General features: G+C 34.4%; 1 protein-coding gene across 6 annotated transcripts in view; it reads left to right on the top strand.

Moving 5' to 3' along the window:
• Ahi1 (Abelson helper integration site 1) overlaps positions 1-24,567 on the top strand; it is a 130,309-nt gene that overhangs the window by 17,088 nt on the left and 88,654 nt on the right. For 5 of the 6 annotated variants that reach the window (XR_001175466.1, XM_013026898.1, XM_013026897.1 and 2 more), the window contains 11 exons: positions 554-1,095; positions 3,861-4,024; positions 5,058-5,277; positions 6,387-6,579; positions 8,108-8,203; positions 10,516-10,701; positions 11,716-11,868; positions 13,957-14,089; positions 16,092-16,215; positions 19,667-19,896; positions 20,433-20,539. Coding sequence is in view for 5 of the 6 variants with exons in the window: in XM_013026896.1 (XP_012882350.1) it covers positions 554-1,095; positions 3,861-4,024; positions 5,058-5,277; positions 6,387-6,579; positions 8,108-8,203; positions 10,516-10,701; positions 11,716-11,868; positions 13,957-14,089; positions 16,092-16,215; positions 19,667-19,896; positions 20,433-20,539 (2,148 nt within the window). In the remaining variant the exon portion in view is untranslated. The remainder of the gene's footprint in view (positions 1-553; positions 1,096-3,860; positions 4,025-5,057; positions 5,278-6,386; positions 6,580-8,107; positions 8,204-10,515; positions 10,702-11,715; positions 11,869-13,956; positions 14,090-16,091; positions 16,216-19,666; positions 19,897-20,432; positions 20,540-24,567) is intronic. The other variant, XM_013026899.1, reaches the window with a different exon arrangement.

The following is a 24,567-nucleotide window of genomic DNA, read 5'->3' as shown; positions in this document are numbered from 1 at the left end:
TAATTACTCTTTTAATTCTTGGCAGCACTGGGATTTGAATTCACGATCTTCTGCTGAGTCATGCCTCCAGCCTTTAAGCATTTATTATTTTTTATTCCTGCTCAGATGTGTGCCAAAACTGTAATCCTCCTATTTTAGGCTTTCTCCTTTAGCTGAGATGACAAGTGTGTGCTACTGTGCCCTGCTTCTTCAACTTGAGATGAAGTCTCACAGTCTTCTACCTAGACTTTCCTGGAACCTGGATCCTTTCAACCTCACTCTTCCAAGTAGCTAGGCTTACAGTCACAGGCAACCATTGCCTGGCTCTTAAGTACTTTTTCATGTTAATTAAATAATTTACTTAGTCTGAAGTTACTTTGGGGGATTTCCAATCTAATTCTGGTATGTAAACTGGTGAGTCATCATCACATGCTCTGGAACAGTATCATTCTATCCAAGAAAGAAAAAAAAACAGCATATAATATTTTCAAAATTAATCAGCAACTATTGTTTTTGTCTTTATATAATAGACTGTGCCTCACTGAACTTTCATTACTGTGTCTTCTTTTCTTAGCTTTCCACTAGCAGTAATCTTCAGGATATTAAGGAATCTAAAAGTGATCATATGAGTTGCACTAATACCACTAACCCAGAGAAGAGCATGCGAGTTACTAAAAACAAACTGAGGAATACACAATCAGCAGGTGAAGATCCAAGTGATGACATGAGTGTAGAGGAAGACAAGCAAGGGAAGCCAAACAAGAAAGTTACAAAGACCACACAAGATATGGAACCAGAAACTCCCGATAAAGCTGATTCTGCACATCAGAAAGTTCGAACAAAATCACAGGCAGGTGGTGATCATCAGAAAAGTGATAAAGTAAATGAAGGAAAAGAAAAAAGTGATGCAGAAGGGGAAGAAGATCTGATAGAAGCATATCAGCTCCAGGTAGCAGAAGAAATGGCAAAGGAGATTAAGAAGAAAATAAGGAAGAAGCTGAAAGAACAGTTGACATATTTTCCCTCAGATACTTTATTGCACGATGACAAACTGAGCAGTGAAAAAAGAAAAAAGAAGAAAAAGAAAGTTCAAGTAGTGTCTAAAGCTGAACCAAGGTACTTTACACTAATAGCATAAAAGTTAAAAAATTGAAATAAGTAATTTTCAGCTTTTTGAGTGATATCTTGAGATTAACAAAGAAAATTCTTAGTATTTTATTTCAAGACATTTCCACTAAGCTAATAATGGCTTACCTTTACCCAGTACCTTTCAGTGTGCTAGATGTTTTACAAAAATGTAAGGAATTATTGCTTTAAAAAAGTTCATGAGGAAATACAGTAACATCATTCTATTTTGCTGATATTCTAGAGCTGTTTCTCCTAAACCTAAATGATTCACCCTCACTCAAAAATAGATGACCAGTGGCAACAAAGAGAAGAGAAATCAATTTAGTAGAAAGACATGCTAGCAAATGTAGTTATCCACTGATGCTTTCAATATTAAATAAAGCTCAGAACAATAAACATTTATCATCTCACACTACCTGGAGTTCAGAAATCTTGGGTGACTTAGCTGAGAGTTTTTGAATCTCAAAAGGTTCTCTCACAGGTTGCAGTCAGGATGTTAGCCAGATCTGAAGTCACTTTAAGCCTGGCCAGGTATAACATCTGCCAAATGACACATACAGTTCTTGAATCTCAGGAAATCTGTATTTAAGCTTTGCCATGTGGCAATTGGCAGGTCTCTGGTTCTGATTTGCTTTTAGTGAGAGACATCAGTTCCTTGCCATATGGATCTCTCTACATGAGTTACCTCCTCATGGCTGCTTGCCAGAGCAAGGACTTTGAGAGTAAGAGCAAAAAAGAAGTCACATCTTTTTTTTTTGTTTGTTTTTTTGGGTCCGGTCGTGGGGCCTGCACTCTGGGCCTAGGCGCTGTCCCTCAGCTTTTCAGCTTAAGGCTAGTGCTCTACCACTTGAGCCACAGCGCCACTTCCAGCTTTTTTCTTTTTGCTCAATGGGTGCTGAGGAATCGAACCCAGGGCCTCATGCATGCAAGGCAAGTGCTCTACCACTGAGCCACCTTCACAGCCCAGAAGTCACATCTTTTTAGGACATGATTTAGAAGTATGATATCCAATACCTTTATCACATTTTATTAGAAATGGATGATGATATCCAGCTCACACTCAGAAGTAAGAGGATTGTACAAAGAAATGAACATAAAAGAGTCAAGACTGCTTTTCACAGAGTACTGCAAACTTCCTTCCCATAGCTACTACATCAGTGAGGAATTGGAAAGTCACTCTCACTTTAAAATAGGGTTAATTCTTGAATTTGAATTAAAACTACATCTTACATGACAGTGGCATGAAAAGGGTAGCTGAATTTTCTTTAATAATCGTATTGGTAATTGACAAAATAGCAAGGCCTTCTGGAATAACAAATATGAAATATTTATTTGTCTCAGCCCCATTTTTTTTACAATGATAACTAAATATATTGGGAGTTATTTTTCTATTTATTTGTTTTGTTTTTGTATTTTTGGGTCTGGTGATGGGGCCTGAACTCTGGGCCTGGGCACTGTCCCTCAGCTCTTCAGCTCAAGGCTAGCGCTCTACCACTTCTGGCTTTTTTTCTTTTTGGTTATGTGGTGCTGAGCAATCGAACCCAGGGCCTCATACATGCAAGGCAAGTGCTCTACCACTGAGCCACCTTCCCAGCCCCTTATTTTTCTATTTAAATGAGCTTTTTAACTAGATAAATTCAAGTAAATTTTTAATAGGCAGCTTTCCATTAAACTTACCATTTATTGGTTCCATATGGGTTTTTATTTTACTTATATCCTTCTGAAAATGTCACATAGGAGCCACTAAAATCATCAATTAATTTTTAACCTAAAAAATTGGCATAGCCAAAGCCTCTTGAAATCAGAACTAGAACAATTTTTTGGCCTTTAAAAAGTCATTAAAGGGCTGGGATATAGCTCAGTGGCAAAGCATTTGCCTGGCAAGTGCAGTGTCCTAGGTTTGATCCTCAGTAACAACAAAAAAAGAAAATACAAAAAAAAAGTCATTAAAGCCAGGTACTGGTGAGTCACACTTGTGATTCTCACTCACTACTCAGGAGGCTGAAATCTGAGGATCAAAACCAGCTGGGCATAAAAGTCCATGAAACTCTTATTTCCAGTTACCCACCAGAAAACTGGTAGTGGTGCTGTGTCTCAAAGTTGTAGAGCACTAGCCTTGAGCAAAAGAGCTCAGGGACAGTGCCCAGGCCCTGAGTTCAAGCCCACAACCAGCCAAACAAAACAAGTCATCAAATATGCAGAAATTTGTTCATTAATCATTTACTTTCAGTCCTCTGTAAGACAGGTCTATTTCTCACAAAATGCCATTGCCTCCCTTCTTCCCTCTCTTCCCTCCCTCCCTCCCTTTCTCCCTCCCTCCCTTCCTCTCCCTCTTTCCCTTCTTCCCTCCCTCCCTCCTTCCACCCCCTCTCTGTTTTTCTTTCTTTCTTTTTTTTTAAGATAGAGTTCTACTTTATAGCTTAGGCTGCCTTGAATTTACTCTGTAGCCAGGATAACCTCAAACTGGCAATCCTCTTGCCTCAGCCTCAGGAGTGCTAGGATTATTCCCTAGGTTTTCGAACTCACATTAGGCTGACTCCAGGATATGGTAACTCCTCACCCAGTATAAAATAATACCTAATGATGACCAGTTTGATTGCTAGTCATGGCTAGACAGTATATAGAACTTCTGGCAGAAAATAAAACTTCAGGGTTATTATTACTTCTGTTTCCATTTACTTTGTTGTTCAATAAATAATAATTGTAGTAACAATGCATTTGTAAAGAAAATTCCACTTGTGTTATATATTCAGCACACCAACCATCTGTGATGACACAGTTGAAAGTGAGCAAAAGAAGGAATGTTCAGATTCTCATCAAGATGATGAAGTAAGCTCAACAGAACAAAACATAGATGAGAACTTGCCAGATAATGCAAAATCCAAACCAAAGAAAACAAAAAAGAAGGCTAAACCAGGTTTGTAACTGAACATATATGAAAAATGGTTTCTTTTAGCAGAAATAACTGAAAAAATTATAATCTTTCACATTAAAACTAAAGAATATGGCTTAATGTAGCATATTTCTCACTTGTTCTTGATTCATTTAGATTAAAACCTGCATTTGTATCTATGCATCTTTTTAATAAAGGTGTATTACCTAAGTCAATATTAGTTTGTAATTTAATTAAACTCTAGAATGATATAGACTTTGTAGTTAGAGTTGTGGAACATAAAAAGCCCTTTTTAAATCCTGAATTTAGAACTCCTAAGTAGTTAATTCAGTTGAGCTTTCATTCATTAAAAAACTATTTTGCCCATTTTTTATTTTCTTAAGTGTATTAGTTACGGTTATTTTAAAATTATTTTGTGGAAACTATTCTCTATCATCTGTGAGTCTGTTTCTGTTGTCTTTTTTCTCGATTATTGGTTACATAATCTGCCTCTTCTATAACTCTTTATTATAGTGTGGATATTGTTAATTGAATACAATTAACAATTAACAATCTTCCCTTGAGAAGGCTTTCCTTTTCCTCACATAGGCAGATAAGAGTGTCCTATCAGTACCCCATCAAAGTGCCAATCAGGGCTAGATTGTAATTCAGTGCATATTAAATTGAATTTTAGTCTATTTAATATGCATTAGTTCTGTACTTTTCTAATGCTTTTACAATAAGCTACTTTTAACTTATCTTTTCCAAGTTGCTTTTAATCTAAGTGTTGAACTGAATTGTATATAGTCCATGTTAAAATAACTAGATGAAATTAATTTTATTTTTTTATATTTTTCTTACATTGTTGGTCATAACTTGGAAAAAATAAAAGATTTCTCATTTTATTTTAATGATTAGTAAGTATTTTACTTTTATAGTGTTTTATGTTACTGTCTATCCTTTCTTTTCCTTTGAAGTTTTATTAATAAAGTGAAATAAGCATGGATCATACAAATTAGGTTGTATTTAAATCCAACCATAAGAACAATTAAATACTGATTTTCTTCCCTGCCTGTAGTTTCAGATGATAATGAAGACATTGATGGTGATGGTGTTCATGAAGTAACAAGCCGAGATAGTCCAGTTTATCCCAAATGTTTACTTGATGATGACCTCGTCTTGGGCGTTTATATTCACCGAACTGATAGACTTAAATCAGATTTTATGATTTCTCATCCAATGGTAAAAATTCATGTGATTGATGAGAATACTGGTCAATATGTCAAGAAAGATGATAGGTAATTTCTTTTAATTGACCAGTTAACCCTTGAAATGGAATCTGTTTACAGAATTCTTCTTTTTTGTGATTATTAATACTAAAGTCATCAGGTATATGAGTTGTAAGTGCACATTAAGTATACATTTGACACTGATAAATACATTTTACAGAAATGGAGAATATCCATTTTTAAGTGGAGAGAGTTTCTACCTCGCTTCATAATGAATTTATGCCTTAAAACTTGCATTATAAATGACTGTAAATGTCCTAGTTATGTGACCTCATAATTTCCTTTTAAATTAATATATGCATATGAGGTAATGTTAATGAATCTTGATTTTTCCCCCTAGAATTACTTCTATAGATAACACATGTCTTCCTTGACAGCTCAGATTAGAAAATACACTAAAATAATTTACTGACATACTATTATAGTGGAATTTAAAAATATTTGCTTGGAAAGATGATAAGAAATGAAGAAATGATGACTGTGAAAAACCATTCACTTACTTGTCTTTGGACTTACAAAATTACAGCAGCTCAAAACATTGTTTATTTTCTTACAATAAAACTTTATTATGCTTTTTATTACAAACTTAAAATTATAAAATAGTGGGCTGGGAAGGTGGCTCAGTGGTAGAGCGCTTGCCTTGCATGCATGAGGCCCTGGGTTCGATTCCTCAGCACCACATAGGCAAAAAGAAAAAAGCCGGAAGTGGCGCTGTGGCTCAAGTGGTAGAGCGCTAGCCTTGAGCTGAATTGCTGAGGGACAGCGCCCAGGCCCAGAGTTCAGGCCCCACGACCGGACGCAAAAAAAAAAAAAAAAAAAAATTATAAAATAGTTACTTTAGTTCAGCTCTTTATTGTAAAGGTGCAATTATTTCTTTTACTTTATAGTTCTTGATAAAGTAATTCTGTGAATCTTACTGATAGTACTTAAATGTGAGATGATAGTAAGGCACTACTACTTTTAAGTTTAATAAAATTAATTTTTAGTTAGATAAATATAATTTCTGGTTTTGTATCATAGCTATCCATTATTTCTGGTGGCCTCCCTTGTGCACTGTATTTTTCTCATCCTAAAAATTATCATGAATTGTGTTAATAGAAGTATGTTTATTTCAACAGTGAACGTCCAGTTTCATCTTATTATGAAAAAGACAATGTGGATTATATTCTTCCTATTATGACCCAGCCATATGATTTTAAACAGTTAAAATCAAGACTTCCAGAGTGGGAAGAACAAATTATCTTTAATGAAAATTTTCCCTATTTGCTTCGAGATTTTGATGAGTGTCCTAAAGTCATCTTGTTCTTTGAGGTATGAATTGAACAACTAAATTTTAGTTAATATTAAATTATATTAACATTAAGCTGTTATTTTTAATAGTTCAGTAATGCAGCAAAGTATTGTAAGAATTTAATCCCTAGGATCTAGACTTTGCAATATTTTGTATCAGTGGGAACCCTGTTTTAAAAAGAATGATAACTGGGAGGGTGGGAAGGGATGAGAAGGGGAAACAAAGGAGGAAGCTACAATGCTTGATAAGAAATGTACTTATTATCTTGCCCATGTAATTGTAACCCCTCTGTACAGTATTTTCACAATAAAAAAATCAAAAAAAAGAATGATAACTTAATTGATGAACATTAACTAGTGCCAAGAGTTAGCCATTTGACCTAATCTGTCATTTAATCTTGTAACAACCCTGTAACGATGAACAGAAGTGATATGTCAGATCTTTTTGATATCAATTATCCATTATGAATCCATTTTACAGAGTGGAAAGTCATTTAATTCTTATCAGGGTCCCTAATTATATCCATACTACCTGGATTAGAAAAGATAAACATACCCAGCCAGGCACCTATAATTGTAGCTACTCAGGAGGCTAAGATCTGTGGATTGTCGTTCAAGACTCTTAAGATCTAGTTAACTAGCAAAAAGCCTGAAGTAGAGTAACAGTTCAAGTGGTAGCGTGCCAACAATGATCAAAAGCACCAAGCAAGAACAGAAGGCTTTGGGTTTAAGCTCCAGTGCCAACAAAAAAAAGCTGGGCAGGATGGTAAGCACCTTTTATTTATCTTTGTAAGAAGCATAAATAGGAAGATCATGATCTAATCTAGCCCAAGCAAAATCAAGATACTATTTGAAAAAATAACTACAGCAAAAAGGACCAATGATATGCCTCAAAGCAGTAGATAACATACTTATCAAGCATGAAGCACTGAGTTCAACCTCTAGTGTACCCACACATACATGCAAACACACAAGATGAATGAAATCCATTATTGTTTAAGCAGCCTTCAATAGAAATTATCTTACTATAAGTTCACCAGCAAGTTTTGAGTGACAAGTACCTAGAATACAGAAATGTACTGTGAAGATGGTTGCAAATATTTGATCTCTTAGGATGGAGATATGAAAGAAATTCTCTTGAGAAACCTCACTGTAATTTAATCCAAGAGAAAGCCTTTAGCTTCAGAAAGGTAATACAAAGAAGGACCAGGAAATAAGCAAACACACAAAAATAGGGTTCTGACTTTTTAAAATAAATAGCCATTTGAACTTTTGCTTGATACATTAAGAATAATCAATGCTCTAAGGATCCTATCAGTGCATTTTTGCTTGGACTTATATTTGAGGTAATATAAAAAAATTAACCTCGACTATAGTAAAATCTTGTCTTAAAAACAAGACACAAAGAGGGGAAAACACGTATTTTCACTTCCTATAAAGAGACATTTTTTAGTATACAAATAATTTTTAAAATAATGTATCATTAGAAAATACTAAATTTTAAGTAGACTAATATTCTTAGAAGTAATTTTTTAATTCTTTTTTGCAGATTCTTGATTTTTTAAGCATGGATGAAATTAAGAATAACTCTGAGGTTCAAAACCAAGAATGTGGCTTTCGGAAAATTGCCTGGGCATTTCTTAAGGTATTTTTTTCATACATCTTTGTGCACATTTAGAATAATCTCTAAATTAGATTGACATTTTTTTCCAAGTCAATTTGAACCTTAAGACAGAAGTTAAGATCATAATGATGATAGATCAGTTGTTTACTCAGATTCTGGTGAGGATCTCATTTGTTCTGGTGAGTCAATAGTTGGCTTCTTGGTGTGTGCCATTTACACTTTTGTTCTTAAGGATGCAGCATTGAGAAAGACATACAGTCCTGCCATTATTTTTTCAGTTCAGTAAATATTTATTAAGACATTTATGTGTGCCAGCTACTAATCTTGTCAGTGAACTTAAAGGAGAGATTCCTTGACCTTATCAATTTCATATTCTAGCCAGAAAAAGCAAACAAAAAGCCCTACTCAATTATACAATATGTAGTTTAATCACAGTTTTTATTGTAAGCGTTTATTTTAAGTTACAGGGTAGATGATGAAAACAGATTCTGTAGGGTGTAGAATATTAAAATAACTTATAGAAACTATGATTTGGAAATATGACAGTAAGAGGGCTAATGGAGTGTAGAGAGCTTAGTAGTTAATGACTATATGTTATTACTCAATTTGATACGCTGCCTCCTCCCTTCCTTTCATATTATTGAGTTCACTGTTATCTTCTGTTGTCTTTGTATCCCTTCCTAGATTTGAGGAGTGGAATGGAATGAGGTATATTTTGCATTGCTGTTTCCTTGTTGATATATCATTCCTGAACATTTTACAGTCTGGATTTTGCCTGTACCATTAAAACTTCTTCATCCAAATCATTAATTATTTCTGTTTGCCAAATTTGATCAATTTTTGCTTTTTTATTTATATTCTTTGTTGGTTATGGGCTTAAACTCAGGGCCTGGGTGCTGTCCCTGAGCTTTTTTGCTCAAGGCTAGTGCTCTACCACTTTGAGCCACAACTCTACTTATGGTTTTCTGGTGGTTAATTGGAGATAGAATCTCATGGACTTTCCTGCCTGGGGTGGCTTTGAACTGTAGTCCTCAGATCTCAGCCTCCTGAGTAGTTAGAATCACAAGTGTGAGCTACCAATATATTGTTCACTTTTTATTTCATCATACTTATGTGCATTTGAAACATCATTCTCTTGAAACTCTGCTACGTTATTAGATTTCTTTCCTGGTTTTATTTATTCCATTCCTTCTTAGTTTTTCAGTTTTCTCTTTACTGTCAGTGCTACTTGTAGTTTCATCTTTAACTTGGCTCACTCTTCTTTTTTTTCATATTTGTAAATGCTATTACTTACTGGACATTCTAACTTGATTACTCAGACTCTCTCAAAGTGAATATCCTGCCAAACCTTTTAACCCTTTCTCTCTTTTACTGCTTTAGTAGCTGTAGTCATATGTAGCAAATTGAGTTCAGATTTATTCAAATTAAATATATTTAGAACTTCACTGGCTGGTTGCACTAGCACCACTTCAAGTACACAATAGTTCTTTGTGATGAGAAGATTCTGTGTTGGATAGCCCAACTAAAGAGCATTCATGTCATCATACAAAATTCTGTTGGCCAATGATACCTTAGAGCCCTTGTTGACTTTCAAAAAAATATCTCAAGTTGCACCAATCAGAAACAGTTATTAAATATATCCCCTGTGCTCAATGCCTACTCTTCTGGCTTACATCATCTTTATATTCTGCCTGAAGTGTGATAAAGCTTCCAACTATCTCTGCATTCTTATTTATTACATAGATCCTGTTTAAATGCATGGTCTAGTGAGAGAAAACTTATTCTGAATTAGTGAAAAAATATTTTCTTTCTTTTTCTCGTAAGAATCTCCTCTTATTTATTTAGGTAGTTTTGTTTCATAGCTTCTTACAAATAGACCTTTTTAAGAAGACAGACTAAATTATTTTTAAAATATAGTGAATAGTTTAAATCAATTTAATTATCTTAAAATCATTTTGACTTAAAAAATTAAACCAAAATTTTAGCCATTAATTATACATATAATAAACAAATGGAAAAACCTGTTTCTGTGTTTACATAATACATATTTTAGTCTTTATCCTTATTAATGAATGTGTGTTAGTCACTTCCTTTCTGAAAAGTGCTTTGCCAACAATCTGAAGTGGTTGTTCATGTGAGAAGAGGAAAGTTTTACTTTTATATGAAAAACAAGCTGAAATTGTGTAACCATTTGTGTGAATCTTTCTCTTAATAAATTTAAGTAATTTTGTTGTGGCATCAAAAGCATTTTTCAAATGAGTTTTTAACTACCTATTGTTGCCTCATTAGACATGTTCAAAAGATAGTATTTTATATGAATTAATATTTTAAAGCTTCTGGGAGCCAATGGGAATGCGAACATCAATTCAAAACTTCGCCTACAGCTGTACTACCCACCTACGAAGACTCGATCACAATCAAATGCTGTTGAGGTTTTTGAATGGTGGTCCAAATGTCCACGAAATCGTTATCCATCAACATTGTATGTAACTGTGCGAGGACTGAAAGTTCCGGACTGTGTAAGTTCATAGCACTTATGGCTTCTCTTGATGACACTAATGATTACATGGTATATTTCTTACTTTAAATAAGCTATGGTCTTGAACATTATTTTAATAGATTTCTGTAGTAAAAAGATTCATTCAGAGATTTATATATTTATTTTGTCATAGTTGATACTTAAGAGAAATGTTTTCCTATACAGAGCCAGAAAGCAAATATTTTAGGCTTTACAAGCTATATTTTCTGTCAATTTTGTAGTATTTAATAAGCTGTTCAGACAGTAATGTGTTGTAGCCCAATAAAATTTTCTAATAACAATACAGTAAGCCAGATTTGATATTAAGCTATAATTTTCATAACTCTGATTTACTTATTTCTCTAGCGTATTCAAATAGTTAACAAATAATATTTTGATGTCATTTTCTACAGCAGATGAACATTGTAAATGATCTGAGAAAAGGATTAATCCTAAAATCAAACACATTTTTCTTGTTATAAGACATTATTTGTTATATGACACTAATTTTTCAGGTTAGTTGTATATTCTGTAGTTGATAGTATATACTGTGACCAAGGAGTTGATTTGCATTGGTTTGAATGCCATTCAATAAAAATCTAACATTAAGAAATAAATTTTTAAAAAACATAAAATGAAATTTTTAAACAATATTTTATTCTATATTTTGTGATTTTTTGAAGCCAGGGGCATCATAGCACATTATATCTATGGCAAAGCATCGGGCAGGTATTGATGAGGAAGAGCGCACAAAAAAACAGTCATTAAAACCATTTATGCAGTCATAATAATTAACTTTTATCCAAACTTTTAAAACTTATTTATTATAGAACTATACTTTGAAGTACATTCTATTTTATTTAGAATAATGTGTAAATGAAAATAGAATTTTTTCTTGATTATATTTTGGTAACCTTTCAACATCATTTGTCTCATTATTTTTCAAACAATATATGCTAGGGAAAAGAAAAGCATTAAAATGATATAAAGTTGCCTATTTTCTGTACATATTTAGATAAAGCCATCTTACCGTTCTATGATGGCCCTTCAAGAGGAAAAAGGTAAACCAGTATATTGTGAACGTCACCAGGAGCCAAGCTCAGTAGACACAGAACCTGGATTAGAAGATTCAAAGGAAGTAGTTAAGTGGAAGCGATTGCCTGGTCAGGTGAGCTGTTTCCTACAGTACTGGATCAAAAAACTACAATAATTCCTAAGGGACTTAGCTTATTACTTACTATCATTGTTAACCTTTACTTATTTTTTCATTAATTCATATGACAAATAACAGTATTAAAATATATTTTAGGATTTTTTTGTCATATGGGCAGTTGTATTAGTTTGCTATAACAAAATACCATAGACAAAAAGGATTCAACAGCAGACATTTTTTTCTCACAGATCTAAAAATCTGAGACGTCAAAGAGCAAGATACTAGCCAGGTTGGTTTCTAATATGCAGACATCTTCCTTGCTATGTGATAGAGAGGGAGATAATTTCTTTCATGTCTCTTCCTTTAAAGGCAGTAATCCCATTTACAATGACCCTACAGTTAGTGACGTAATTACTTCCCAGAAGGCTCTCCTCTAGATATCCTCATGTTTTGATTAAGGTTTCAACGAAGAAGTGTGAGTGTGTGTGTGCGTGTGCGTGTGCGTGTGTGTGTGTGTGTGTGTGTGTGTACGTGGGTACATATGTACAAGCCAGTACTGGAGCTTGGCTTGAACTCAGAGTATTGGTTGGCTTTTATTATTATTTTTTGTCAGTCATGGTGCTTGAACTCAGGGCCTAGGTACTGTCCCAGAGCTTTTATGCTTAAGGCTAATGCTCTAACTTTGAGCCACAGCTCCATTTCCAATTTTTTGGTGGCAAATTGGAGGTAAGAGTCTCACAGACTTTCCTGCCTGGGCTGGCTAGCTTCAAACCACAATCTCAGATCTCAGCCTCCTGAGTAGTTAGGGTTACAGGCAAGAGCTATAGGCACCTGCTTTGTTTGGCTTTTATGTTGTTGTTCATGATTGGTGCTCTACCACTTATGCAACAACTCCTCCACTTCTAGCTTTTTGATGGTTAATTGAGATAAGAATTACTTGTTTCTAACACATTTATAAGATTATTCTTTGTTGCTTTGTATGTCCCTCCCCATGGTATAATCCCTGCTTTCACTGTATTTGATGTTGTTATAATTTGTGGAGGGGAAGGGAAAAAGCAAATCGTTTAAATAGGGATACAGGTGGGCCCATTGCAACAATGAGACATACAAGTCGTTATGTCGAAAATGAACTTTACAATTTTGGTGGGCCGTGGGGGGGGTGGCAGAGTTGGGTTGGGGGGAGGTGGGGTAGGATGAGATGGGAAGGGGAAACAAAGGAGGAGGCTACAATGCTTGATAAGAAATGTACTCATTATCTTGCCCATGTAATTGTAACCCCTCTGTACAGTATTTTCACAATAAAAAAAAAAAGAATTTCTTGGAATAATCTCGCTGGGCTGGCTTTGAATTGAGTCAGCTTTCAGCATCCTGACTACCTAGGATTACAGGCAAGAGCCACCGGTACCAAGTTTCAAACACAGAATTTTGAAGGAACATAAGCATTCACTCCATAGCAAATATCAAGGTGCCAGCAAAACTTCTTTGAGACCTCTTCTTGGCTCGCATATGGCTACTCTTCTGTTGTCTCTTCATATGGTCTTTGCTCATTAAGATCTGATATTTTTTCATCTTACAAGTGTGCAACACTGCTGAATTATAACTACTCAGATGACCTCATTTTAACTTAATGTTGTTTTTAAAGACCCTATCTGCCACCATTACTTTACAGATGCACTAGAAGTGGGACTGTAACATACTAATTTGAGGTGAAAACACAATTCAATAACAACATTAAAAAACCCACAAAAAAACCAGATATTTGATGCCTATGAGAGATGTATTGCCTAATACCTGGATTCATCAATTTTTTATAAGCCCTGGTTTCTTTGATCCAATTTTGATGGATATAATACTTTTGCATTTTCTACTGCTTGGGCAACATTTAACCTTTTACTTGAGTTTTCTTCCTTAGCTGTTTTTAATGTGGTAAGAATATACTGTTGTTTAAATTTGTAATGTGTTGATTTATGTCTTATAAAGGATGAAACAGTTTATGTGTCTGAGTAATGGAATTACTGAGTAATAATATGTAGTAATGGAAATTAACTAGTTTTTCTATGCTATGTTTTCCTAATTTATATTTTTAAATGTATATTTCTTTAGGCATGCCGGGTTCCAAACAAGCACCTTTTCTCACTAAATGCAGGAGAACGAGGATGTTTTTGTCTTGATTTCTCCCACAATGGAAGAATATTAGCAGCAGCATGTGCCAGCCGGGATGGATATCCAATTATTCGTGAGAAATAATTCTTCCTGTTTCATCTGTGATCTGTGTGGCAGACATTCTTTGATTTTTAAAATTTATTGAAATCTTAATTTTAACCCTAACATTTCCTTTTGTTATCTTTGACCATTTCCATTTCTTTAATGATACTCTCTTTTTTTGGTGGGAAATCATTCCTATACATTAACATTTTAGGCATTGTTTTTTAGATCTTTCGTTATATTTATAATCATGGATTTTAGGCTTTTGTTGAGAAAGATTAACATCTAGTCTTCCTCATTTTCTGAGTGAACAGGTTTGGTGCCTGTTTTTTCCCCTCCTACCTCCCCATTCTCCACCTCCTGGGTATAGGTCATACTTCCCTGTTTGTTATTTATTTATTTTTTTAAGACCTCATACTTCTATGTTGGAAACTGGTTTGATTTTGTTGCTGTTTGATTAGTGACTTTCTGGACTAACTTTATAAAGTCTTATTCTTTGTCAAATATTGCATTCTAACCTCTACTCACTTAGGTTAATGATCATCTAATTAGGGCTGGGAAAATATATTTTTTTAGTACTTTGAGTGGATAGGTCTGAAGTCCTTTGTCAGTGGGCTCTTATATACACTCAGCAGGTGCTCTTTCTATCTCTCTGTATCTCTCTGTGTATCTGTATTCTCTTTCTCTCTCTCTTTCTCTCTCTCTCAGAATATACTTTCCATGCTTCAGCAGTTTATAACTCTGCCTTACCCTTCACTTCTTGTTTGTACAGCACCCCCACAGATCAGCCAAAGTGATAGAGGCAAAAGCCTTTGGAGATTCTCTTGGGCTTTACACAGTGCTTTACATATGTGCATGGGAATCCTAGATTCTCAGAAATATTTAGGACTTTTCAAAGTTTCTATGGCCATCTCATTTGCAGTTTTTTTTATTTCTTTAATGTTATGCTCTATAGTGAACTTCTTGTTAGCTACAACTCGCATGGTCCCTTTTCTCAGCTACGGTGTTAAATGGTGCCAATGATTGTTCAACCTGCATCCCAGTATTAGGATTGTTTGCCTATACCCTGCAAAAAGCCAGCTTAAATACAGTAAAGCCAAGTTCTGAGTTAGGTAGCCTTTCCTAGAACTGACAGATTGTCAGATGTAAGTCTCTGGGGATAGAGCTTTTAGAGAATTTCAAAGCAGTTCTGCACTTTCCAGTGTCTAGCTACTAGCCTTTTGACTTCCTTAGCTTGTAAGACTACTTTAGAGTTTAGGAAAGAGAAATCAGATCAAGTGAAAATGCCACCAGAAAGTTCAGTGTTCTTACAAAGATTCAATCTGTTCTTGGATAAATACTTGCAAGACATGCTAAAGGTGCAGAGTTTTGAAGAGTTATTTTGAGAATTTTTGCTATTGTCATTATTGTTTATCAGGGAATGGATTTAATTTTGTTTCTTAATTTTGCTATTTCAGTACTTCTGTACCACTTAGTGCTTTAAAGAGCAATTGCTTTCACCACTAGGTGGAGGTAGAGACTTAGAAACGTTATTCTATATTAAGCATTATTTTAAGTTCAGTTGTATATGAAACATGATAATGGTACATTGTCTGATTGAGTTGCTGCTAATTCCCTTATGCTGTCATCTAAATAGTGGAATTTCTTTCTGATAACAGCACTGTTTAAATTTAAATTTCAAACGTTACTATTAGAGTTTATAATATTTGTGAAACTACAAATTATAAAATATGTGAAATAAGTTGCAATATTAATCTCATTTAATCCTTGACTAATACAATGATTATCAAAGATTTTTAGAGAATTACTTTGAGCAGATGAGATTAATATATTAAATTGTATTGTACTGTTTTAGCACAGTATAAAATATTGTGTGTGAATTTCTGTGTTTAAAGCAAATGGAAAACTACTGTGACTGTCTTTAGTTATAATTTACAAATAGTGATTAACCTTTGTCTAAATTATTATAAATTATGTATATATTGTTGGATTAAAGATCTAGAAACTTACTAACTTTCAAAAATCTACATCAGTTTATGAAATTCCTTCTGGACGTTTCATGAGAGAATTGTGTGGCCACCTCAATATTATTTATGACCTTTGCTGGTCTACAGATGATCGATACATCCTTACTTCATCATCTGATGGCACTGCCAGGTTAGTATACTCATAAAGTATTTACTGTATATGCTGCTTGCCATCAAGGAAAGAGATGTGATGTAACTACTTTAAGTGTAACTTGTATTTTACCGATGATCATAGTATGCATTATGCAAACTGACCAATGAGTTAAGTAGTAAAACTGCTTGAAGGCATTTTTCTTAAATATGTTTCATTTATGTAACATATAGCATTTGGTCATCACCATCTTTAAATGTTTATTTTATCAAATGTTCGATTATGTCACCCATTTGATTAATACCTTGAGGTAAGGTTATTAAATATTTGAGTTTTTTTCTTTCCTAGAATATAAGCTCTTCATGGTAAGGATTCTCTCTTCTCTTTTAGCTAGATATATGGGCCAGAACCCAGTGGTGCTCAGTGCATAGTAATTGAAGTGAATAGGTACTTGATATTTTAAAAAGTTTTATAGGTTGTTAAATATTTTCATTTTTCATATTGTTGGTCTTAAAGTATCCCCTTTCCGTTTAATAAGTACCGTGATAACCATTTTAGTTATTGAGGCAAGTTTCTCTATGTAGCTTGTGGTAGCCTCGAATTTGTATTCCTCCTACTTCAGCTTCCCAAGTTCTTGGATTGCAGGCATGTGCTACTACACCTGGCTCAATAAAACATTTAAAGACACGCGCATGTGTGTGTGTGTATGTGTGTGTGTGTGTGTGTGTGTGTGTGTCTGTATACTCAGGCTTAACCTCAGGGCTTGAACAATGTTCTTAGTTTTTTTGGCTCAAAACTAGCACTCTATCTCTTGTGCTTAAATTCTGGCATTTTGGTGGTTAGTTGGTGATAAACATCTTATAGACTTTAAAATTAATACTAATTAATTTGTTAACTTAATAAAATTAATAATTGAGTAATAACTAATTGTTAATATGTAATGTTATCATTGTATATTATATAACAGTATTAATGAAATAATTAATGGTTATTAATAAATAAATAATAATCACTCTACATCACAAAAATAGTGTGAAAAAAGAGAGAAGCATCATGGCTAGAACTAAAAAGACAAATGTTTTTGTTTTGTGTTGGTCGTGGGCCTTGAACTTAGTTCTGGCGCACTATCCTGAGCTTTTTTTTGCTTAAGCCTAGTGCTCTATCACTTGAGCCACAACTTCACTTCCATCTTTTTGGTGGTTAATTGGAGCTAAGAGTCTCAGGGAGTTTCCTGCCTGAGCTGGCTTGAAGCTAAGATCCTCATATCTCAGCCTTCTGAGTAGCTAGATTATGGTATGAGCTACTAGTGCCTGGTTAAAAGATGTTTTTGAAACAAGTAAATGATAATTGATATGAATAACCTAAAGTGAAAGGAAGGGAACTAGAATTGCTATTGCTTACAAATGGAGTTTTGGTTTTCTGAAACTTTTTCAGAAAAAAGTTTTTAGAAACCTTCATGGATAGCTTTGAGTTCAGTTTTTACACAAAAACATTCATTTTTATTTTAAAAATAGTGCATCTATTTTAATTGTGTGTCATTGTTTTGATGATAATCTACCTAATTTCTGTAGGTTACAAAGTATTTTACATAATGTCACTAAGATTTATTATCAAGCAATTCTTTTTTTTTTGGTCGGTTGTGGGGCTTGAACTCTGGGTCTGGGTGCTGTCCCTTAGCTTTTCAGCTCAAAGCTAGTGCCCTACCACTTGAGCCACAGCGCGTCTTCTGGTTTTCTGAGTGATTTATTGGAGGTAAGAGTCTCATGGACTTTCCTGCCCTAGCTGGCTTTGAACCACCATCCGTAGATCTCAGCCTCATGAGTAGCTAGGATGACAGGCGTGAGCCACTGGCACCGGCTAGCAAGCAATTTTTAACTCTCTTAATACTTCCTTCAAAATTTTGTTCTTAGTAAATATCCTATTTCACATAACATATGTTCACTGAAAATTTTATCTGAAGTAAAACTGTGCAATAATACATGTACTTTATTGTTACTTGAAACCATGTATTTTCACTTCCTTCATTATTAATTTGGGTCCTTAGTAATTGAAGATCACAAACTATATTTTAAGCAGCTGCTGAAAATATAGAATGTTATTCTTGATTAGCCAATTATATTTTTCTCTTTCATTTATACTTTGATAAGGATTTTAATTGCCTCAATTATTAGGTAGTAATTAAGAAAATGAACTTTAAATTCCCATTGTAAATTTTAATATATTCTAATGGTAATGATTTAAACATACTTTTTAAAAGCTACCGTTTAGCCAGGTGCCAGTGGCTCACGCCTGTAATCCTAGCTACTCAGGACGCTGAGATCTGAGGACTGCATTTCAAAGCCTGCCACGGCAGGAAAGTCCATGAAACTCTTATCTCCAATAAACCACCAGAAAACAGAAGTGGCGCTGTAGCTCAAGTGGTAGAGCACTAGCCTTGAGCTGAAGAGCGGAGGGACAGCACCCAAGCCCAGAGTTCAAGCCCCACGACCAGCCCCCCCCAAAAAAAAGCTGCTGTTTAACACATATTTAACATTTGTTGCTAGATTTTAACCTGTTTTTAAACATTGCTATAAATGTGGAATATCTAACAAAACAACCTTTAGGATTTTCTCTTTGGCCACGACTATAAGGAATAATAATTTTTTTAACTTTTTATTTATTTTTTATTGTGAAAATACTGTACAGAGGGGTTACAATTACATGGGCAAGATAATGAGTACATTTCTTATCAAGCATTCTAGCCTCCTCCTTTGTTTCCCCTTCCCATCCCTTCCCATCCTCCCTCCGCCCCCACACCCAATCCTCCCCACCTGCCCCCCACCAAAGTTGTAAAGTTCGTTTTAGACATAATGACTTGTAGGAATAATAATTTTTAAAAATCAGCTAACATTTAGAGGAAGAGATAATGAGACTGTTAAACATAAAGGTAGTATTTAATATATGAGAGTCTTTTCTAAATAATGAGCATTTTAGTTTTTATCTTATTTTACTTAAGAATTCAGAGCAACTTCCATATGGTTTTTAAGTCTTTGGGATCTTCCTATTCATTATGTTGGCTTTAATATTACAAATATAAAGTTTATGGAAATCTTGTTCTCTAAACCTCGACTAATAAGCATTTTGTAACAGCAATATGCATAACCTAACTGCAAAATTGTTAAAAGTTTTTTCCCATTGTTTTTCAGTGTAAATGGTACTGCCTTACCAACTTCTCAACATGTATTTACTTGATATAAAAGTAACTAGGTTTCAAATATATGTGACCAAATATGCATAATTTTATAGTATAGATTACACTTAATAGATATATTTGATAATAGGAAACAGCTTTGTAAAAATGTAAAGAATTTTAGTCTTCAAATATATGACATTTATATTAGTTTACCATTGGTTATTGTGCAAAACCAATTGGCTGTATTGGTTCTTAGAAACACTGAAAAAGAAAGTTGTACCTTTTATAATCAGTATGTAACTTTTGATCCTTTCCTAGGATATGGAAAAATGAAATAAACAATACAAATACTTTCAGAGTTTTACCTCACCCTTCCTTTGTTTATACGGCTAAATTCCATCCAGCTACAAGAGAGTTGGTGGTTACAGGATGCTATGATTCAATGATACGAATATGGAAAGTTGATATGAAAGAAGATGCTGCCATATTGGTTCGGCAGGTTGATGCTCACAAGAGTTTTATCAACTCACTCTGTTTTGATGATGAAGGTATGTCAGAGTATGTTCCAATGAAGGCAACTACTACTATACTCTTAACGCTATTCACTTTTGTTATTTTATTTATTCCCTGATTATTTTTGAGTTTTTACTGGGTCTTAGATGTTATTGGAACAAGACATATTAAAACTTCTAAAATTTTTGTAAGACTAGTGAAAGTAATTATTTAGATTAATATGAAATAATATGTGTTCAGTAAACCAAACAATCTGGCTTCAGAAAATGGGCTACAGACACATGTCCTGAGATATTAATTTCTTTCTGTATTCCAGTTCAGGTAAGTGACAAAGGGAAATGACAAAGGGAAATGTCATGAAAAATAATTTAAAAGAATGAAGAACTTGTTTAAAGAAAATTGAAACTAGATTGTAAGTTATATTGTACTTTTTGGCTTTTTGAAACCAAAATACCCTTTAGTAGGCCTCAGATTGTTTAACTGTTTTACTGGGTTATGGTTTCCCCAACTTAACATAATTTGTTTCCTAACTCTGTGCCATTTTTAAGTGACCAATTTTATTTTAAAATAGGTCATCACATGTATTCTGGCGACTGCACAGGGGTGATTGTTGTTTGGAATACTTATGTGAAAGTTAATGACTTGCAGCATTCCGTGCGCCACTGGACTATAAACAAGGTAAAACTTCAATCACATGACATTAAAGTAGATGCTAAGGACATCTTCTGTTGGGTCTTTGAGATAAGTAACAATTTCCTCAGTCTCTACAAAGTTCATTATCATTAATTAATTCTCACAAGTTTATGATAGCTGACTGATTACAACCTTGTGAAATTTTACATTTTCCCCAAGCTTTACTTTCAGTCTTTGTTCATGCATTCATTTATTATGTTGTGATCAACCCAGAGCCTTCTGCAAACTAGGCAAAAGGTCCACTATTGAACTACAACTCCAGTCCCTTTAGTCTTTTCACCCTCAGTTTTCAGCATGGTCAAATTTTCTATTATTTTTACCTGTTTTTTCTGGTAACATGTCACTAAAAGTAGTATGCTCAGTGCTTTGGCAATAGTACTTTCAGAATTATCCAATTATAGCAGGATCTAACATTTAATCACAAAATTAACCAATTGTAATTATTTCATTTGAAATTTGCCAGCTTCCTAGACACCAATGAAAAAGCTCATTTTGGGGAAAGATTGTTTCAAAGATGGTCTTTAAGCAATTTTTTTGATAAGAATATTTTTATGTTTTTAGTTCAAAATACAAATGAGGGGGAAACTTAGGGGAATGGGTACAAAGGAGTGATATTGTCCAAAATAGAAATTTATTTATCACCTGACTTACGAAATGGTAACCCTTCTATATATACCTTAATAATAACCATAAAATTATATTAAAAATATAAATGGATTGTTAAGATTAATTTGTGATTTGGCTGCATGCCTCCTTCCTTTCTTTCTTCCTTCCCTTCCTTCCTTCCTTCCTTCTTTTTTTTGTGCTGGTACCAGGGTTGATTCAGGGCCTTTGAACTCTTCCTTGGTTCTACCACTTGAGCCACATCTACAGTCCAGCTTTTTTATTGGTTAATTGGAGATAATATCTTGCAGACTTTTCTACCCAGGCTGGCTTTAGACCACTATCCTCATAGCTAGCCTCTTTAGTAGACTAGATATGTATGATCCACCAGTGCCCACCTTTTGTTTTTTGTTTTTCATAATGGAAAAATGCCAATGGCTCCCTAATGAGTGGAGTGCTTATATTTTGTTGTTAGCTAGGTATTCAATGTCTTTGCTTGTGCTTTACTAATATAAAGAAATATATGGCTGAGTATTGGTGGCTCATGCCTGTAATCCTACCGATTCAGGAGTCTGAGATCTGAGGATAGCGGTTTCTAGCCCAGGCAGAAAAGCTCCTGAGACTTTTATCTCCAGTTAACTACCAATAAAACCGAAAGTACCGCCGTGGCTCAAGTGGTTGAATACTAGCCTTGAGAAAAAAAAAGTTGAGGGACAGCACTCAGGTCCTGAGTTCAAGCCCCTGATGAGAAAAAAAAAGGAAATTATGAAAGAAGTTACTTGGTAATTACAAATACTAAATCTGACATTACCTTTCTCTAAATTATACTTCACTCTTTTTCTGCACTTTGGTTTTGATTTTATGCTGTTAAATTCATTGTGATTGCTACTATCTCCATTAATCCTTCCCCATCTCAAATTTGTTGTAATTTAGCTCACCAAAATGGACATCTTTGATGTCAGTGTTTCATTATTTTCTGTAACTTTTTAAAAATCATTTTGAGTTACCTTTGATTAGTTGAACAGAGGAATTGCCATTTAACAAAGCAGTTTATGAATACAATATATCTTGATCAATGTCACCCCTTCCAACATTCTGACCTATCCCTCCCCTAACCATCCCATCCATCACTCTTATTAATTTTGTAGGATTTTTGTTGGATTCGTCTCTGTACTTCCCCCCTCTTTTCTTCATTCGTCTACTCCTCTCCCCAAAATCTTCCTGGTGTTTTATTTGGCTGAACTTTGGTTTTTTTCTAAGGAATTACACCATTTGAAATCTTTCTTGAATCTACCGTATTTCAGTTAATACATTTGTATACACTTGTATACTATCCACCGTTTAAGCTAAATCTAGCTTTAACATATAAGGGAAAACACAGATGCTTTTCTCTCTAGGCTTGACTTACTAAACTTAACATAATTTTTTCCAAGTCTTTTCTTTACAAATGGTACAATGTCATTCTTTCCAATGGATGAGTAAATTCCAGTATGTATGTATGTATGTACATCATGCTTTCTTGATCCATTTGTCCACTGAGTGGCATTTGTTTTCATACCTTGGCTATGGTGAATAGTGCTCTAGTAAACATGGCTGTGCTGGTGGCTTTTATATCCTAGTTTGTAATCTTTAGGGTAAATGCCTATACTTGTTATTCTTCTGTGTATATTCTGACCAACAGCCCCCATTTCTTCTACCTCTCAGCCTGTGGTAAACTCTATATATTTGATCTTTGTACATGGCTTAGATTTTATTTGTAAGTTGGATGATGCAATACTTTTCTTTATGTGTGGCTTAATTCACTTAGCATAGTGTCTTACAGTCTCATCCACATCATATCAAACAGCAATATCTTACTCTTTGTTTCTTTTTTTTTTTTTCTCTTCCGAGGCTTGAACTCAGGCCCTGAGCACTGTCCCTGAGCCTCTTTGTGCTCAAGGTTAGCATTCTACCACTTGAGCCACTGCACCGATTCCAGCATTTTTTTTTTTCTGAGTAGTTTATTGGAGATAAGAGTCTATGGACTTTCTTGCTCTGGCTGGCTTCAAACTACAATCCTCAGATCTTAGCTTCCTAAGTAGCTAGGAATATAGGCATGAGCACTCCGCTTATCTTTCCCTTTTTTTTTTTTTTTTTTGGTCCGGTCGTGGGGCCTGAACTCTGGGCCTGGGTGCTGTCCCTCAGCTCTTCAGCTCAAGGCTAGCGCTCTACCACTTGAGCCACAGCGCCACTTTCGGCTTTTTTCTTTTTGCTTATGTGGGGCTGAGGAATCGAACCTAGGGCCTTGAGCATGCAAGGCGAGCGCTCTACCACTGAGCCACCTTCCCAGCCCCTCTTACCCTTTTTTGAGGCTCAAAAATATTCCAAAGTGTGAGAGTGTGCATTTATGCTTACATATTCATTTGTCGACAGACAAGTTGTGTCTATATCCCAGTTATGAGTAATACTACAATGTACATGTTAGCATACATATATGTACAAGGTGTTGATTTGTTTTGCTTGACTACATGTCCCAAAGGAGGATTCTAGATCATCTGATGTCTCTAGCTTTAATGTTTTTAGAAACTTCCATAATGTTTTCCCTATCAGCAGTGTACAAGACTGCTCTTTTTTGTACATCCTAGACAACATTTAGGGGTTTCTCTGATAATCACACTAACAAGTGTAAAATATTATTTCATAGTTGTTTTAATTTGCATTTCCCTGGTTCTTAATGATCTTGAGCATCTGTTCATATATCTTTTGACATTATTACATCTTTTGAGATGTCTGTTCAGGTCTTTTGCCCATTTTTAAAATTTCAGTTATTTGTTTTTTCATTAGTGAGTTGTGTGAATTCTTTCAAAACCCCTATCAAATAAATGATTTGGAAGTAATGCTTCCCAATTTGTAGATTAAAATTGATTTTGTTAGTTGGTTATTGTACAGGTGCCTTTTAGTTAAATGTAGTCTCATTTGCTTTTGCTTTTATGACCTGAGCTTTCGTTGTAATATCCTTAAAAAAATCATTGTTAAAGCCAATATTTATGAACTTTTCTCTTCTGTTGTCTTATAGGAGTTTTATAGTTTCTGGCCTTATGTTTAGATGCTTTACCCATTGTGAATTGGTTTTAGAGTATAGTGTACCTTAAGGGTAGTCATTTTTATGCAAGTCTTGTACAGGCAATTCTTCAGTGTCAATGTCTTTTCTAACTTCATTAGTTCAGTATCTTTATAGCTCCCTGAAATAATTACTAGAAATAACAAAAGAAAAGAAGAAAATCAAATTTCAAATTATAGTCTAAGTTAGATGATTCCAGAATTAAATATCCAAAACATAATATTTTTTCTCTTTTTTTATTGTGAAAATACTGTACAGAGGGGTTACAATTACATGGGCAAGATAATGAGTACATTTCTTATCAAGCATT

The sequence above is a fragment of the Dipodomys ordii genome, unplaced genomic scaffold (assembly GCF_000151885.1).
Source record: "Dipodomys ordii isolate 6190 unplaced genomic scaffold, Dord_2.0 Scaffold97, whole genome shotgun sequence".
Lineage (NCBI taxonomy): Eukaryota > Metazoa > Chordata > Mammalia > Rodentia > Heteromyidae > Dipodomys > Dipodomys ordii.
This window is presented reverse-complemented; position numbering and strand designations above follow the sequence as displayed.